Source organism: Prinia subflava, chromosome 2, assembly GCF_021018805.1.
Source record: "Prinia subflava isolate CZ2003 ecotype Zambia chromosome 2, Cam_Psub_1.2, whole genome shotgun sequence".
NCBI classification, from domain to species: domain Eukaryota; kingdom Metazoa; phylum Chordata; class Aves; order Passeriformes; family Cisticolidae; genus Prinia; species Prinia subflava.
In genome coordinates this window covers 111,702,591-111,718,190 of record NC_086248.1, presented here as the reverse complement: position 1 = coordinate 111,718,190, position 15,600 = coordinate 111,702,591, and the positions used below count along the sequence as shown (strand labels likewise).

The 15,600-nt window shown below is 41.9% G+C and overlaps 1 protein-coding gene across 6 annotated transcripts in view; it reads left to right on the top strand.

Annotated features, from left to right (window-relative positions):
- The window catches only part of EHBP1 (EH domain binding protein 1), a 204,652-nt gene that overhangs the window by 150,307 nt on the left and 38,745 nt on the right, over positions 1–15,600 (top strand). For 2 of the 6 annotated variants that reach the window (XM_063391613.1, XM_063391609.1), the window contains 5 exons: positions 1,799–1,946; positions 9,374–9,490; positions 12,261–12,388; positions 15,067–15,208; positions 15,359–15,465. In XM_063391613.1, coding sequence (XP_063247683.1) covers positions 1,799–1,946; positions 9,374–9,490; positions 12,261–12,388; positions 15,067–15,208; positions 15,359–15,465 — 642 coding nt within the window. The remainder of the gene's footprint in view (positions 1–1,798; positions 1,947–9,373; positions 9,491–12,260; positions 12,389–15,066; positions 15,209–15,358; positions 15,466–15,600) is intronic. The other 4 variants (XM_063391615.1, XM_063391611.1, XM_063391610.1 and 1 more) reach the window with 4 other exon arrangements.

The window sequence follows — 15,600 nt, the reverse complement described above, 5'->3', positions numbered from 1 at the left end:
AAATACTGTGGGTCAAAATAAAACCGTTTGCTGTGTCAGTTGGCTGGCTAGAAATTAAATTAAATTGATCTATTATAGTGCATAGGGGAGGGGGGGTGGGGGAAAGCTTTCCAGTTGTCTTTCTAATGTGTACTTTACCAAATAAAATTTTGATAGCACCGTTCTCTGTGCCTTCTGGGAAGTTAAAGGGTGAGAAAGCAAACAAAGCCCATGTGCCATCCCACTGCCTCGCAGGGCCCTGGCAGAATTGTCTTTCCAGGGGAGAACATTAGGAGAAAAGCAAATCAAGGCAATCTGATAGGGAATCGGGACTCTGTCACTCAGAGGCGAGATATTGTGCTGTGTCCATATACTTTGTTTACTGTGGGGTTTTATGAGTTGTAACCTGCCCATGCAAGCTGTTAATGAGGCTAAATCTTTCTGCTTGAGGATTGAATTACAGCACACCTCTGGGCTAATGGTTATAAACAGAAAGTCCCATTAGGGCTGCATTCTGATTCAGTCATTTGCATTTTTCCTATTGTGCCGAGAACAATGCTGAGTAAATAGCTACAAACAAACAATTTGCATGGAAATGGATAAAATGTACCTAATTAGTATTTTGCGCTTGTTTTATTAATGATTGCTTAAACTAAATAGCACTTAGCAACAGCTCTCACCAGCCTCTGCAGGTGTGGGATGCTCAAGTTTCTGGGTTGGTGGGAAGGCTGCCAGAATGGCTCTCCAAAATTAGGCAGTTTGTTATATTCCACTTAGTTCAGGTCAACAGCCTGTACCTGGGATTTATCCAGGTCATTATGTCAGTGCTATATAAACTTACTGGCAGGTGAGATTTAAACCAAGCACTGACTTTGTTGCACTTTATGAGTCTTTCTGATATTGAAGGGAGGGGAAAAACAGTCCCAACTTAGCAAAAAATCCCATGCTAAAAGTGAAAACTGAAACAGTTTCCCTTATGGAGACTGTGGGGTCTTACAGATCTGTTTAAACACATCTTTTTATGAAGGCTTTTTTATCATGGTGGGTTAGTCTTTTACAAAATTCATGCTGCAGAACTTTGTTTATTTATGTAACTGAAATTTTATCATGCTTCTAAGTTATTTTAGTTCTAGCGGGACGATGCTATCTGGCATGGTTCCAGGATGATTCCTTTAATTATTGACCAAAGCCCCACCAGTGGGATGTTCTAAAGAGAGGAAAAGTCTTTTCTGCTGTGAGAGCATCTATTGTTCTTTCAGTAATTTTCACTAGGTTTTTTGGTGGTTTTTTTTTTTTAAAGAAAAATATCCATTGAAGTCAAAGAAGATGTCTCAGATTTGATGCCACTTTATGCTTTGGAGTCAGCTTGGTGCTTGGAGTAACCAAGAGCAGTATCTGGCTTCTCAGTTCAGTTCTGTGACAGAAGACTACTCAAATGAGTAATTCAATTTAGTAAAACCATTTTATAGCCACATTAAAACTTCACTCAAATCACTCATTGGGTGTGATTACTTTGAGACTAAAGTGTCTGCAAATTTTCATCAAGGTGTTTTTATAGAACACTATTTAGAAAAGCTTCACATTGCAACTCATCAGGTTTCTAATGCAGTAATAATTTGGGGAATGCTCAAAAAAAAAATAATCTGACGCATGGATGTCTTTAAAAATTGTGGTGTGACACCCAACTGATATCGAGCGTCCTATTTATAATGTGGGCCAAGCACCATGCTGTAAACCAGTTCCTATCATGATGATCAGATTGAGAATGAAATTGCATTTCTGTCAATTACTGAGTTGGCAACTGTTCAATATATCTTAGCAGCAAGATGAAGAGCGGCGTCGGCAGCTGAGAGAGAGAGCTCGTCAGCTAATAGCAGAAGCTCGATCTGGAGTGAAGATGTCAGAACTTCCCAGCTACACTGAAATGGCTGCAGAAAAGTTGAAAGAAAGGTCAAAGGCATCTGGAGGTGAGCTGAGGAACCTTGTATCTTATTCCTATGGCAACCTAGAAAGCAGAGACCTTTTTTGGGTATCACTTTTACTCGCCCTTCAGAACGTTGTTGTTCATCAGGTGAGCGCATGGAGAGACCTGGCCGTAGATGGGTTTCTTAAATCTGAGTTGTGCCACTTAATTTCCAACAGTTAAAAGAAAAGCACAGATGTGATTGAAAGAAAAATATGTTGTGTGAACGAGTAGCTTGTGTTGAGTCGTTATTTACAGATTTCTCATTACCCACAGTTTTTTAGAATTTCATGGTTGTTGGTTCTCTTCGATATATTTTTTTAAATAAGAACATCGACATAATTTTGGGGGAAAACAACGTTTGAAATATTTAAGAAATGTTATTTTTTATTATATGTGTTCAAAAAGAGAGAATTTTAAAGGTGACCTGTTGAGAGGTGGGGGGGGCAACAACCTTTTGATTTTGAATGGCAGTCTTTTGACAGACCACTTGCTTTTACAGGTTTTGAGTTGTAATATTGCTATAATGTTATTAAACTGACTTTGAAATACCATTAAAATTCATAAAAACTGCCAGTGCTATGAGCTGGAGTAATGTAGTGTCACTCAGATGGGTGCTGAACACATGTTTCAGTGCAGGCTGCATGCTCTTTTTAATGTCTTCTACATATTCTAAGGGAAATAATGTTTCTCAAACTAGCTCATAATCATAGCCAAAGTGTAAGGAAAATCCAGCTTGATACTGACAATGTGTGTAGATTCAACAAAAATATTTATTTCTCTCTACTACATGTATTTTGTATGCATAAATATTTAAATACAGTCTCACTACACCCTAAGCCAAACACTTCTGTTCCATTTAACACCAAGGAGAAAGCAGTGAGTTGTACATCTCCCTTTGAGTCTGGTCTTCAGTCCTACTCTCTTTGTCCAGTAAACCAAGCTTGCCAACACAACTCACTTTTGTGACAAATAGAGAAATTATATCCTTGGTGGCAGTAAGGCTGAGCCAAATGCCACAGGACTTGGGTATTACATAGGCCATGGTGTTCTTCACCCCTCTTCACACCCCATCCTACCTTATTTCATTACTTCCTCCTCACTGTTTCATCGTGCCTTTAGGTTTGCTAATTTGAGTTTTGGCTGTTCCTGCCATACCTTCTCTCACAGTAAGGTCTTTAGTTTTGTTCTGGGTGCTCAGCTGGCTAGCAGTGACCTTGTTTTGTTGAATTGACTCAGTTGTAGAGTTGCTAAAGATCCCAGTGTGCTGCTTTCTGGGATGTGGGTGTCCTGTTCATATTTCCCTCTGTATTTTGCCATTGCTCTTCCTGCCCTTCGTGCAATCTGTAAACAGTCTGAGAGGTTGCTGTGCATATTTATCAAAAGAAATCTGTGTTTGTAGAGGGAGGTTGCACCCAGAGAGTTTAGTGTTACTAAAACAGCAGAGAGTATCAGAACTGATGACAACTTATTTTTAAAGTTATCACCACTCTACCTGTCGGGTCTTATCCAGTGCAACAATTTCCCAGCTTTCTTTTGCATTGGCTTATACTTCCTACTTTGATTTTTCTTCACTCATACAGTGGTTTGGCCAATCTATTTGAACTACTCTTGGACCTAAAGTTTTCATTCCCTGTCTTATTTTATCAGTCTTTGCTCTTTTCATGCCAGTGTGCATTTTATGGCATTTCGTTTTGCTTCCTCCTTCTCAAAACCTTTCCTTATGGCACATAATTCTAGCACACTGCTGGTATTTTCAGATGCTACACCAAATCTCCCCTAAAGAAATCCATTCTTCTAAAATGTAGGAGTTCTGTGAAATGGCACCAACTTTACAGACCAAATGAATTGGAATTATTTCTGTGTTTAGTCTTTTTCATTTTTCAATTTCCACCAAAAATTAGGATTTAATAGACAGTCTCCTTATTACTACTGGACTTTGAATGTTTCTCCTAACTGTATTCACATTTTTATTGTGTAGAGTCCTGTATTCCCTACACAATACCCAAGACAAGCTTTTTATCTTGTGTCTTCCAAGCTCTCTTGTCCATTATACATCATTAATCTCTTCTGCATTGATGGCAATTAATTTTTGATTTACAAAAAAGGAAACGTACCAAATAATTTTACTCTCGATTCAATTATTTCAGAAAAAAAGTGATTTTTCAGCTCTGGATTCTTTAAAGACTAACTTCTTCCTTACAGCTGTAGGTAAAAGCGTTATCTCTTTCATTGTTTTTACACGCTCATTAAGAATTTCATGCTTTGGCACTGGTGCAGTATTCTTTGTTAAATGCTTTATTTAGCCAAGGTCTGAGAAACTCAAATGACTACGGCAAGTTGAAACTTTCCTGGATAAGCAGCATCCCTAGCTATGAAATCCAGTCTTTTTCATAGGATATTTGGCATGTGAGACAGAAAATACTTCTTCCTGCCAATTGCCAGAGGGTTTGGGATGGCAGCTTCAAATTTATTAGATGTCCTACTAGCTTCAGGCCGATAAGAGGATGCCTTGAGATGGATCCAGGGACAGTATCGAGATAGAGATCCAAATATCCCCGCTTTTCCTAGCAGCAGCAGGACAAAGGAGTTGACATATTATCTGGGAGTTGTCCCTGAGCAGTGGAACACCCGTCTGCTCTTCTGGGATTTGGGTGGTGTGTTTTCTTTGCTCTCTGGCACATCTCCATCCTTTATTCGAGCTGGTGTCGGTGTGTGTTCGGACAGGGTATGTTCAAGATTTCAAGATTCTCACTTCTGAGGCAATGATCTTCAGGAATGTACATGGTAGCACAGCCTTACTCATCATGCTTAGTCTCCAACTCATGGAGCAAGTATTAGGTCCTTAATATTTTTAGCAGGCAGTATTTCTGTCTGTCGACAGTTGCTGCTGTAATTTCTTGTCCTGACATCAGATTTCATGTACATGGAACCAGTATTTCAACTCTGCATTTCTTCCATTCCCTGCCTTTGCTGCCTTTATTGTTGTGCAAAGGCTCCTGTCAAATCTTGCAGCCTTAAAAAGAGCTCTGTACCTGAAAGTAAATAAACTAAATGTCTCAACATCCACTGGCCTGAAGGACTTCCCAGAGTCAGTGCTGAAGGCTGAAGAGATCTTCCCTGAAGAGCGAGTACTGTTTGTGCAGCTTCTCCCAGTAACTGATCCAGCCCCCATCAATGCTTTTGCTCCACTATGAACATGATTCCTTTCTCATTCAGTCTGGAAATTGATGCTGCAAGTCAGCTGCAAGTCCTTCACATGTGGACAAGCTTAAACCAAGACAAATTAATATTAGTTTAACCATAAATTAGGCCTGACCTTAATCTGAGTAGTAAGACATAACGGCTATAAAATGCCTCTGGGTCCCTTTGCACCAATATTCTGGCATTTCCACGTGGTTCTAACAGATACTTATTTCTCTCTCTCCAGTCCAGACTGCAATCCATGCTGTGCAGGAGATGGTCAGTGCTGTTAAGTTGTTGACTCAATCCTTTATCTTTTTATTTTGTTCATTTCTTCATGACAGAGTAAAGCTTTACTGTCTTTCTAGGATTCAAATTTGCATACTTTTCAAGGAAGCAGTCCTTCAGTCCTTCAGTCATTTTCTAAATGTCTGCCCTGGTTCTAGACCAAGTGCTTTAAGTTTTTTGCTCTAGCAATTTGTTCTTTTCATAAAAGATATCTGTTATCTCTTCGTCATGTTGTTCCTTTTATCATTTATAATTGCAAAATCTTGTTGTAACATGCTCCCTAAACACATTTCCCTTTTAATACACTGGAAGAACATTGAACTGGAAAAAAACCCTAGAGTAATTTAAATCAAGGCATCTAGATTTTTAAAGATACTTGAAAAATTCTGAAATTACTTCAAATTACTGCTTTTAATTGATTTTTTTTTTTAATGAAATGTAAATGTCCTGATAATCACATTCAGTCAAAGTCTCCCAACTTTAAATTAAATACTAGATCAGGTCATTATCTGATACTAGAAAATGGTGTCCTCCACATTGCCATCTCTTTTGTTTCCTAAAATGGTGGTGTCAAAGGCAGTGCCTCTGATCTCATCTTGCTACATTAAATTAAACAAAATCAAATTATCTAATATAAGCATTCCCTTAGTATGCAGGAGTCTTAAACCCTGTCATCCTGTTTAGGTTGTTCTGACACATCTAGCATCCGGTGGGATGACTAGAACCTTGTGAGCTGACTCCTTTGGGTGATTCCAAAAGCCATTGCCTGCTTCTGGGCTCCAGGTGCATTTGGTTTCCCTCTGCCATGAGAGTGGCTCTCTTTCTTCCCTTCTACCTCCTCCAAATGTCCTCAGTAGCCCAGTCATGCTTTCAGGTGTGCCCCTGTGGACTCCAGGATGTGTTTGAGAGTAGCATGGCCTGGGTGCCACTGAATTTCTGCACCACCATCATGAAGGGTTTATAATGGTGTGCAAAGTCAAGCTCCTTATCAGAAACAGCAGAGCAGCTTTGGAGGAAATTCAAAACCATCAGAATTGCTGCTGGTGTTGCTTTGCCATTCTCTGTTTGCTCTTCACTCTGCTTTTTATCCCTTTACTTTTTGTCCTTTTTTCCACTTCATGAAGATCATTCTGTGTCGTTCTGCTTACCTTTGCTCACTTACCTCTGCACTTCCTGAAACAGCAGGAGTTCAGATCCCAGGATCACCTGTGTGAGTTGAAGTGGAAGCAGAAGGGGTGTCTCAGAGAACTGGGAGTGTTTCTGCCCACCCACTTCCACACCTGAAGCTGCATCTGTCAGGTCCCAGGTCTGCTTGCACATCTTGGGTTGGCTGCAAAGAGAAGTTCTTCTCCATCACTCTGGCTCAATCTGGGGCAGCTTGGAAGGAAGCTGAGTCTCCTAGAGACCAAGGAGAGCACATGGAGGGGAGCCCAGGGAGGTCGTGGTGCTCAGCTGAAGCACAGGGTGCTGCTGCACAGCTCCATCACACACACAGCCCGTGTTGGATAAGACACCAAAGTGGGAACTGCTTTGCTCCTGTCTGCTGCAGCAAGAGCCTTCCCCTGGATCAGCAGAGGTCTGTGGGAGATGGTGTGCAGTTACAGGGGAACTGAGGGAGCAGCAGGTTAGAAAAAAGTAGTAAACATAAAAAAATCAACAGGCTCCTAAAATGGGAATTATAGGTGCTGTGGAGATTAAGGGACGAAGTAAAGATACAGTTGTATGACCTTCATGACAGCAGTGTGGGTCTAAAGTGCAAACTTCAGGGCTGGGAATGAAGTTGAATGCGTTTCCAAGACATGAGTGATCAGCACCAGTCCTGTTCCAAACCTCTGGGGTTCAGAATTACAGCATTGTGGTAGTATATTTGGGATCCTTTTTGTTTATATATTTGAATATACCCATGTCCTGTATTTATAATTTGTATTTTTTCTTAGATATTTTAAAGTTCCTTTAATTATTCTGTCTTGTTTCTTCAACTTTAGCCTACTCCTTTTTATCATTTTTACACACATGCATGTGTACATAGGAATAAAATGTTAGTGTAAGTCTCAACAAGATAGCATTTGATATGAGATTTAAAAGTGAGTAAATACAATGCATCTACTTACTTTGAAGTTACTAATCTAGGTTTTATGGACTTGAATTTCATTATATATTTGTATTGAAAATGTGAGCCAGGATTTTTTCTGGGATCTACTTCACAGTTCAGAACTTGCTATTTGATCTTCTTCAGGTTACTTACTCTTTCTGTGCCATAATTTACCTACATCATCATCATAATTGTAATTATAATAATCACCTACTTCATAAAACATTATGGGGCTCATTTATGAGTGATATTCATAAGCTGCTCTGAGAAAAATCCCATAAAAATATAATTACAATTATTATTTTATTTAAAATGTGTGTAGCTTACAAACAATGCTGATGAAAAGTAGTGCAGTAAAGCACTTTTAACTTATTCATCAATGGCTCGGATGAAGGGGCAGATGCCTGCTCAGCAAGTTCAGCAGTGACACGAATGGGAGCAGTGGCTGTGTGATACCCCAGGGTGCTGTGAGCCCTTCAGGACCTCCTCAGGCTGAGAGATGGGCAGGGAGGAACCTCCTTAAGTTCCACAGGGGCAAACGCAGGCTCCTGCACCTGGGGAGGAACAACCCCAGGCACCAGCACAGGCTGGGGGGACCTGCTGGGCAGCAGCTCTGCAGAGAAGGACCTGGGGGTGCTGTCCATGGCCAGCGGTGCCCTGGGGACAAGGAGGCCAAGGAATCCTGGGGTGCACCAGGGACTGCACTGCCAGCAGGTCAGGGAGGAGATGCTGCCCCTCTGCTCAGCCCTGGGGAGGCCAGTCTGCAGTGCTGTGTCCAGCTCTGGGATCCTCAGGACGAGAGAGACAGGGAGCTCCTGGAGCGGGTTCGGCAGAGGGTGACAAACGATGGAGGGACTGGAGCACCTCAGTTCTGGGGAAAGGCTGAGGGAGCTGGGCCCATTCATCCTGGAGAGGAGACCCCAAAGGGAACCTCAGCAGTGTCTGTCAGAGCCTGCAGGGAGGGGTCACAGCACAGAGCAGGCTCTGCTCGGGGGGCCGGGCAATGGGACCAGAGGCAGCACTGAGAGCACTGAGGCACAGAAGTTGCACGGGAACATGAGGAAGAGGTTCCTTACTGTGCAGTGCCCGAGCACTGGGACTGATTGCCCAGAGAAGGTGTGGAGCCTCCCTCACTGGGAATGCTCAAGAACAACCTGGACACCATCCTGTGCCATGAGCTCTGCGATGACCCTGCCTGAGCAGGGGAAGTTGGACCAGATGAGCCACTGGGATCCCTTCCAGCCTGGCCCATCCTGTGGCTTTGGGAAAGCAGCAATCCATGAGTGTGCTCTCACTGCTCCTGACATTGCCGCTTACTGAGCGTGGTGTTCCAGGTGGTAACACTCCTCCTTGTACCAGAAGGAGACTTTAAAACCCAGGCAAAGTGCAGTGGTCACTGCTCTGTCCTGTACAAGGTGGGGAGTAGCAAGTCTCACCAAGCTGGGAACTCAGTACCTGGAGCCTTTCTCAGGAGACAGGAGCTCAAGGTCCTTCTGCTGCCCAGACCCATCTGAACCTTCCACATGGCAGCTTTGGCACCCGTTCTGCAGTGTGGAGAACTGCGAGCCTGGGCAAAACCATTCTCACTCAAGCTACCCAGAGGTTCAGTGCAGAGAACAGCCACTGCTGAGAGCAGACTCAGCCTTTATTGGAGCAGGAGTTTCCAGCAGAGATCCCCAGATGTTTGACAAATTGCCTCAGTTTGAAGATAAATCCAGAAGTGGACAGACTGGAGTCTCTTTCCAGACTTAATTATTTGCATTTTTATCATAACTCAGCTTGTTCTCTAAAGCATTCATTTTTTGGGGGCGGTGATGTGTTGCATGTACATATGAAAATACTAACCTTAATGCTGTGTGTTCCTACAGATGAGGATGAGGATGATGATAATATTGAGATAGATACTAACGAGGAGGCTCCTGAATGCTCTGTTACTGGAGGTGGAGATGAACTTACTAACCTAGAAAATGACCTTGATTCAACGGGTAATTTAAATAATGGCTATTTTGTGTATTTTGCATGACTAACACTCCATCATCATACAAATACTGATGTGCTGCTTGTCTCTCTGTCAGCTTTATTCCCGTGTGCTTTTTCAGGTCTCTTAAACCCTAATGTTTAATATCCTGCATTTGTGTTTAGTTAAAATTTAAAATGAACTAAATCATTATTTCCAACAATGTCAGATTTAAATGTCTCCTGCTCTTTGGATGGGGAAGGGGGACCCTAGGCCACACTGGTGATGCAGGGACACCTGAAAGCAGAGGAAAAAAAAGAGGAAAAAAGGAGGAAAAAACCCCACCTGCCTGGGTTGTGCCAGGTAGGCAGAGGGATGAGCAATGGTGTGGGTGACTACAGCTGCCACTCTGCACTGCTACCTGCTCAGAGAAGAAAAGCAAATGTGTCTCTCTGTGTTCATGCAGACCTGGTGTCTCTCTGGTGCCTTCCCGAGGGCCAGTTCTTGTGTCTACACCTTGAGACACATACAAATATGAGCAGAAGGTCCTATTTACTGAACAGTGTTCAGATAACAGGGCTTTTGTAAGTCACAGGAGTGTTATTCCCTCCTTTTCAAAACTCTTCAAGCCCAGCTGGATTTTAGGTGATAAATGCAGTGATAAATATGTTGGAATCTTGCAATTAGCTCAGGTCTGGAGGAACTTGGCCAACACAGGACCGTGTCATGAAGCAGGCAGTACAAGAGAGAATATCTTCAGCATCCTCTGCCTTGATTCTGCCCATGCCAACTAGACCTAAATGTGTAGTCCATGATATGTTAAATCAGAACCTTATTTAGTGGTTTTTTCTTTGTAAATTAAACTGATAGTGATGTGTATTTAGCACTTTCTAGTCTTGCTTGCATCCAAAAGATTTGAGTCACGTCCTTTATTTTTTTCTATCTGAGGATTTCCAGACACAGAAGAAAATATATTTAGTGTTTCCAGCACTTGAACTTAGCTTACTAATTTTCCAATAAAAACTGGTTAATTTTTGGAGGACTGGAAACTGAATAAGTGAATATTCCTGTCCCATTGCCCCAGTGACTTACCAACGTTTATTTCTGTGGGCCTTTTTTTCTGAGAGGTACCTTTTCAGGGATACAAGCCCACTGCCCAGTGCTCCATGTGCACCATGGTGAGACATTCTGAAAAATCCCAGTTCAGTCTGCACAGTAGCCAGACTTACAGACAAGTAAGAAAGAAGATGGGCAGTAATACAGAGAGCAGTCTAGAGCTGTGGTAGAAATCTGACTACATGGATTTTGGTTTAAATCTGCCAGTTCATACCAAGTTCTAATAAAGGCTGAATCTCCTGGAAACACCTAAAAGTACAACTGTTAAGGGACATTCCATGTTTGGGATCTTTATGGACCATCTTAATTAGTCCCCTGCTGAATCTTAGCCCTTCCCATCTCTTTCAAGAAGAGAAGACTTTATTTTTACTCTTTCTTGGTTTTAAGTATGGCTTCTGTCTGTATTTGTCAGTACTTCTATGTGTTGTGAACCTCTTATATCATAGTTATTACACGGTATTTGTGTATGAACCCATGAGAACGTGCATGTACTTACATGTGAGCCTCAATTAAGGACACCCTGACTGGGTGTGCCAGAGGAAAGGGAAACCATCCTTCTTCAAAACCCAGCCCAGCCCATTGCTGCTGGAGACAGGCAGCCTTTGACTGCCCGCATGCCAAAAATGTTTTGGCTAATAGGCATTGGAGTGCTCCAAACCTTGGAAGGAGCTGTGTGGCTAAACAGTCATGACTCCACTTCCCACCCCAGCTAGAGGTCACCAGCCTGCACTGCAAAGCTCAGGCTGTGGGAAAGCACAGGAGCTGCTCTTTCCTCTGCCTGTGACCCGAGGCCTGGGTGTAAGTGCATCCCATGTGCAGGTGATGCTGCCCTGGCTCCAGTGCAGGGGGGATTCCTCACGTGGGGCTGCATGCTGGGTGTGCCTGGGGGCTTCTGTGCCAGTGTTCCTCTGCCTCCCTGCCCAGGGACAGCTCCACACTCCTGTGCTGCAGCTTGTTTTTAACACCTTCCTCCTCCTCTCGTGTGTGTGCGTGTGCAGGTGTGTTACAAATTCAACCTTCACACGCAGAATGAGCAGTAGTGGCAGGTAAAGTTCTCAACTGCTTTGTTTGGGCTCTGGTCCAAGCTGCTGAAATTGATTAAAAAATTTGGGGGCTTCAGCAGACCTTGTGTCTGTCCCTTTGATGCAGTTCTGAAGCATTTTATGACTCCCAGTTTCAACATATTCTATGAATCCCAGTAAATTATTACTAGAAAGTAGTCTTTTTTGATACTGAAATTTTATGAGGATCTGTGCCAAGAAGCCTTAGGATGAATTAGCAGTTCATAAACTTGAGGGGTTATCAGTATGTAAATTATAATGATAAATTGTCATCTTTAAATAAATGGCTTTTAAAGTGTGTTTTCCTGCCAAAGTATAGGTATGTACCCATTGGGAGTAACTTCAAACATTATCTACTTTCTGTGTTTTTCATCTGCTGTCTGCAAGTGTGTTTACTTGTTCAGCTGAGTGTCATGTATGTTTTCCAAGAAAAAAATCTATGTATGTTACACAAACCTGCACCGATCCCAGTCACAAAAACAATTCCTTCTGGGTTGTTTTTTTTTAAGTTCAAAACGATAGCAAAGTAAATTAAATCTACCTTTTAAATTGCTACATTGTTGTGGCGAGTCTGCATTGAAATGCATCTCACTCTGTTGTATGTGGTATTTGCATATTTAGCAGAACAAAACAGTAAGTTGGTGGATTTGAAGCTGAAGAAGCTCCTAGAAGCTCAGCCACAGGTGGCAAATTCACTCTCCAGTGCTGCTCAGAAAACTGTAACAGATAGCTCAGAGCAAGACATTAAGGTAAGTTTTGCTTAATGCTTTTGTTTTGGTACCAGTGTGTTGTGATTGAGGGTTTGTATTTTGTGAGGAGGAAAATAATTTCTTGCCAAATCTTTCAGAGTCAGAAACACAGGAAATCTTCGTGGCAGTGCACTTACATGGTTTGCAATGCACTGGGTTTTTTCCTGCTGATTGATCAACACATTTTCCTTTTTTTTTTTTTTTTTTTATTTTTAATCTTGATACTTGTCATTGGCAGAACACTAACGATATAAGGAGCTCTCTCAATTCTGCCTGCTCAGGTTGTTGGTGGTATCAGAAATGCAGCACGGGCTCCATCCTGCTGCTGGTGCAATCAGCAGCCAGACTGCCTGACTTGAATGGGAGTGGGGCTGGACTCTCAGAGATTTGCTTCCAGTCCTGGTCCTCTGATTTTCCTACATTAAAATTAAGCTGTGGTACACTTTAAAGGCTTACATATTTAGGGTGCTCGATGAGTGCTTCTGATTAAAACAGACACGAGTGTGTGGTGTATATGGGCATTTTGCCTATTCTTAATGTTCACCACTTCAGCATAAAGTGCCCACCAATCGATTTTCCATTTCATTTTCTTAATTAGACCCCTTGTGCTCTCACTATTCTATTTTTTAAAAATAGTCCCTGTATGTCATTAATATCCCCATGGCTCTGGGGCACTTCCAGTTGGGTATAACTTTTCACCCACCTGCAGTCTGTGGGGAGAGCACTGCTGACTGAAAGGATTTCCTTCCCCAGATACAGAGAAGCTTTGAAGTCCCAAAACAATGACTTTCATTGCTTTTCCCTTACACTGTCGGTTCCTATAAATTGGTGATGAAAGTGTGTGGCAGCAGCAGAGGACTTTCGGTCTCTATCTTTGAACAAAAGGAAGCCTGGATCAAGTCTGATTTTTGCGTTCAATTTAGCTTTCTGCAGTGGATTTAATGCAAAATGAAGCTGGCCCAAGAATAATACAATGGATTGAAAAGGCTAACTGAATTAGTGGGCTTAGAGGAATACATTTGTAAAGTGGCAGAAGTCCCCAGTCATAAAAAGGTTTCTTAAAATGGGATTTACTAGCTAATCACACTGATATTTTAGCAAGTTGCCAGGCCTAAAAAATTAGCCATGTTTGTTTATTTTGGTAAAGACTCTGGTTTAGGCTGTCAGATGGTTATTATACTAATAACAGGAAACCACCTTTTATTTAACCAAAATCTTACAAACCACCTGATTATTGCAGCTGAAAAGTCATCCAGAGGTATAAGCAATACTTGCTTAAGCCTTAATTCCGTGAAATGACGCACAGGCTGCCTCTCAGGGTAATTTGGTATCACCTAACCTGGCAAAAATTTGTATTTCTCTTTATGAAGAGCATTTGTGAGGGAGTTGATTCTTTTTAAGGTACTCCCACAAAAAGGTGCAACTTAACAGTTTATCTCCGCGTGCGTCTTTTCTAAGGAAGAGTTGAAAGGCGGCGTTACAAGGAATGTATGGTGTCCATCTGTTCTCATGGAGCTCTTGGCATTGAGGTGGATTTGTTTTTTAATAAAATGCAGTTTACAGGTTTCTAAATGAGGCATTCTGTGTTTGTGGAAAAGGATAAACTGTTACCTTCCCTTGGGGATTGTGTATCCCCGGCCTCCTTGAGGCGAGAGAATAGGCCGTTGGAGAACTCCCTCATTACCGATTGTCTCAATGCAGAGGAAGGGCAAAGTCTTGGTAGCTTTTGATAACCAGTTTCAGCATTCAGCAGGCTTAGCTATTAGTCATGCATCTTAGCCTTTCCCTATTTACTTTCAAAACACTTAATAAAAATAATAAAAGATTAGGTATAAAATGAAATATTTGTTTGGTACACAGCACCTCGGTATCTGCAGCTTCCACACACCACAGTGGTTCAGTCTTCTGGGATATTTCGTGTTGATAGAATCATTTGAATTTGTTACCAGTATTAACATAGGAAGCCCTGGAAAAGATAATTGTAGTTTCCTTAGCTGTAAAGGGCTTACTTACAAATCTGGCTTTGGAAAGTTATAGCTGATGAAATGCAGTTCAGTGGGGTAGCATTATAATCCTACCTTTTAGACTTCATCCAGCATTAGTGGTTTATCTCAATGGGCATAAAATTAGAAACTAGTTCTTCTTGTCATACAAGTCTATGGGACTACAGAAAATGACAGATTTCTGTACCGGGCAGGGAGAGAGGCTAAAGGCAACACGTTTTCAAACGATACAGATCGTGTTCAGGGGCAGAGACGCCAGGGCTTGGCAGCAGCACACGCGGGGCTTGGCACAGCAAAGGTGCAAAGGAGCGATTTTTTTTGTTTAAAATCGGCATCGCTGGCAAACGCCGGCCACAATGAGGAGATCTGCTTGGTAAAGAAGTAGAGAGTTCTGCAGGAGGGTGCCTGCAGAGCAAAAAGCCAGTGGTTGCCACCACGTATTAAAACAAAACAACAACAACAACAACAACAAAAAAAAGAGAGAGAGGAAAAGTTAATCGCTCTTGCACTTTTTTCCCCGCAGCTGATACTTCCATCCAATATAAACCACGGCCCGAGCTGTGAAATCCACTTGGTGAAAGCCGTGTCCTGTCCCCTCACAGAAATGTACCTTTCAAATTAATGTCTTCCCGCCTGTAAACAAAAGGAACTGTTGTGTGTCTGTTTTTTTCCCAGCAGAATGGAACAGAGGAACATCGTGCTGAGCGATCACAAAAAGCAGCGGAACGGTTTAGAAATCCCGTTGTGTTCAGCAAGGACTCGACCGTCAGGAAAACTCAGCTCCAGTCTTTCAGTCAATACGTGGAGAGCAGACCAGGTAGGGGAAAATACAAAACCTGTTTTCCCATCTTATGATTTAATAATATTTAACAATAAATATATGAAAACCCGATAATGTAAGTCCACATTTCAATACATAAATATCAAGCTTTATAATAATTTTACATGTCTTTTCCCTTTTTTCAAGAGATGAAAAGGCAGAGATCAATACAGGAAGATACAAAGAGAGGAAATGAGGAGAAGGCTGCGATAGCTGAGACTCAGAGGAAGCCATCAGAAGATGAAGTGCTTAATGTATATTAATTTTTTGTCTGGTTTCATGATTGCTGATAATTCCAAACTGTATGTGGAAATAGTGCCTTTATTTGTTAAAATGAGATGTTAGGGTTTTTTAGATGTCAATCTCCAGTGCATTCAAAGCAGAGTGAG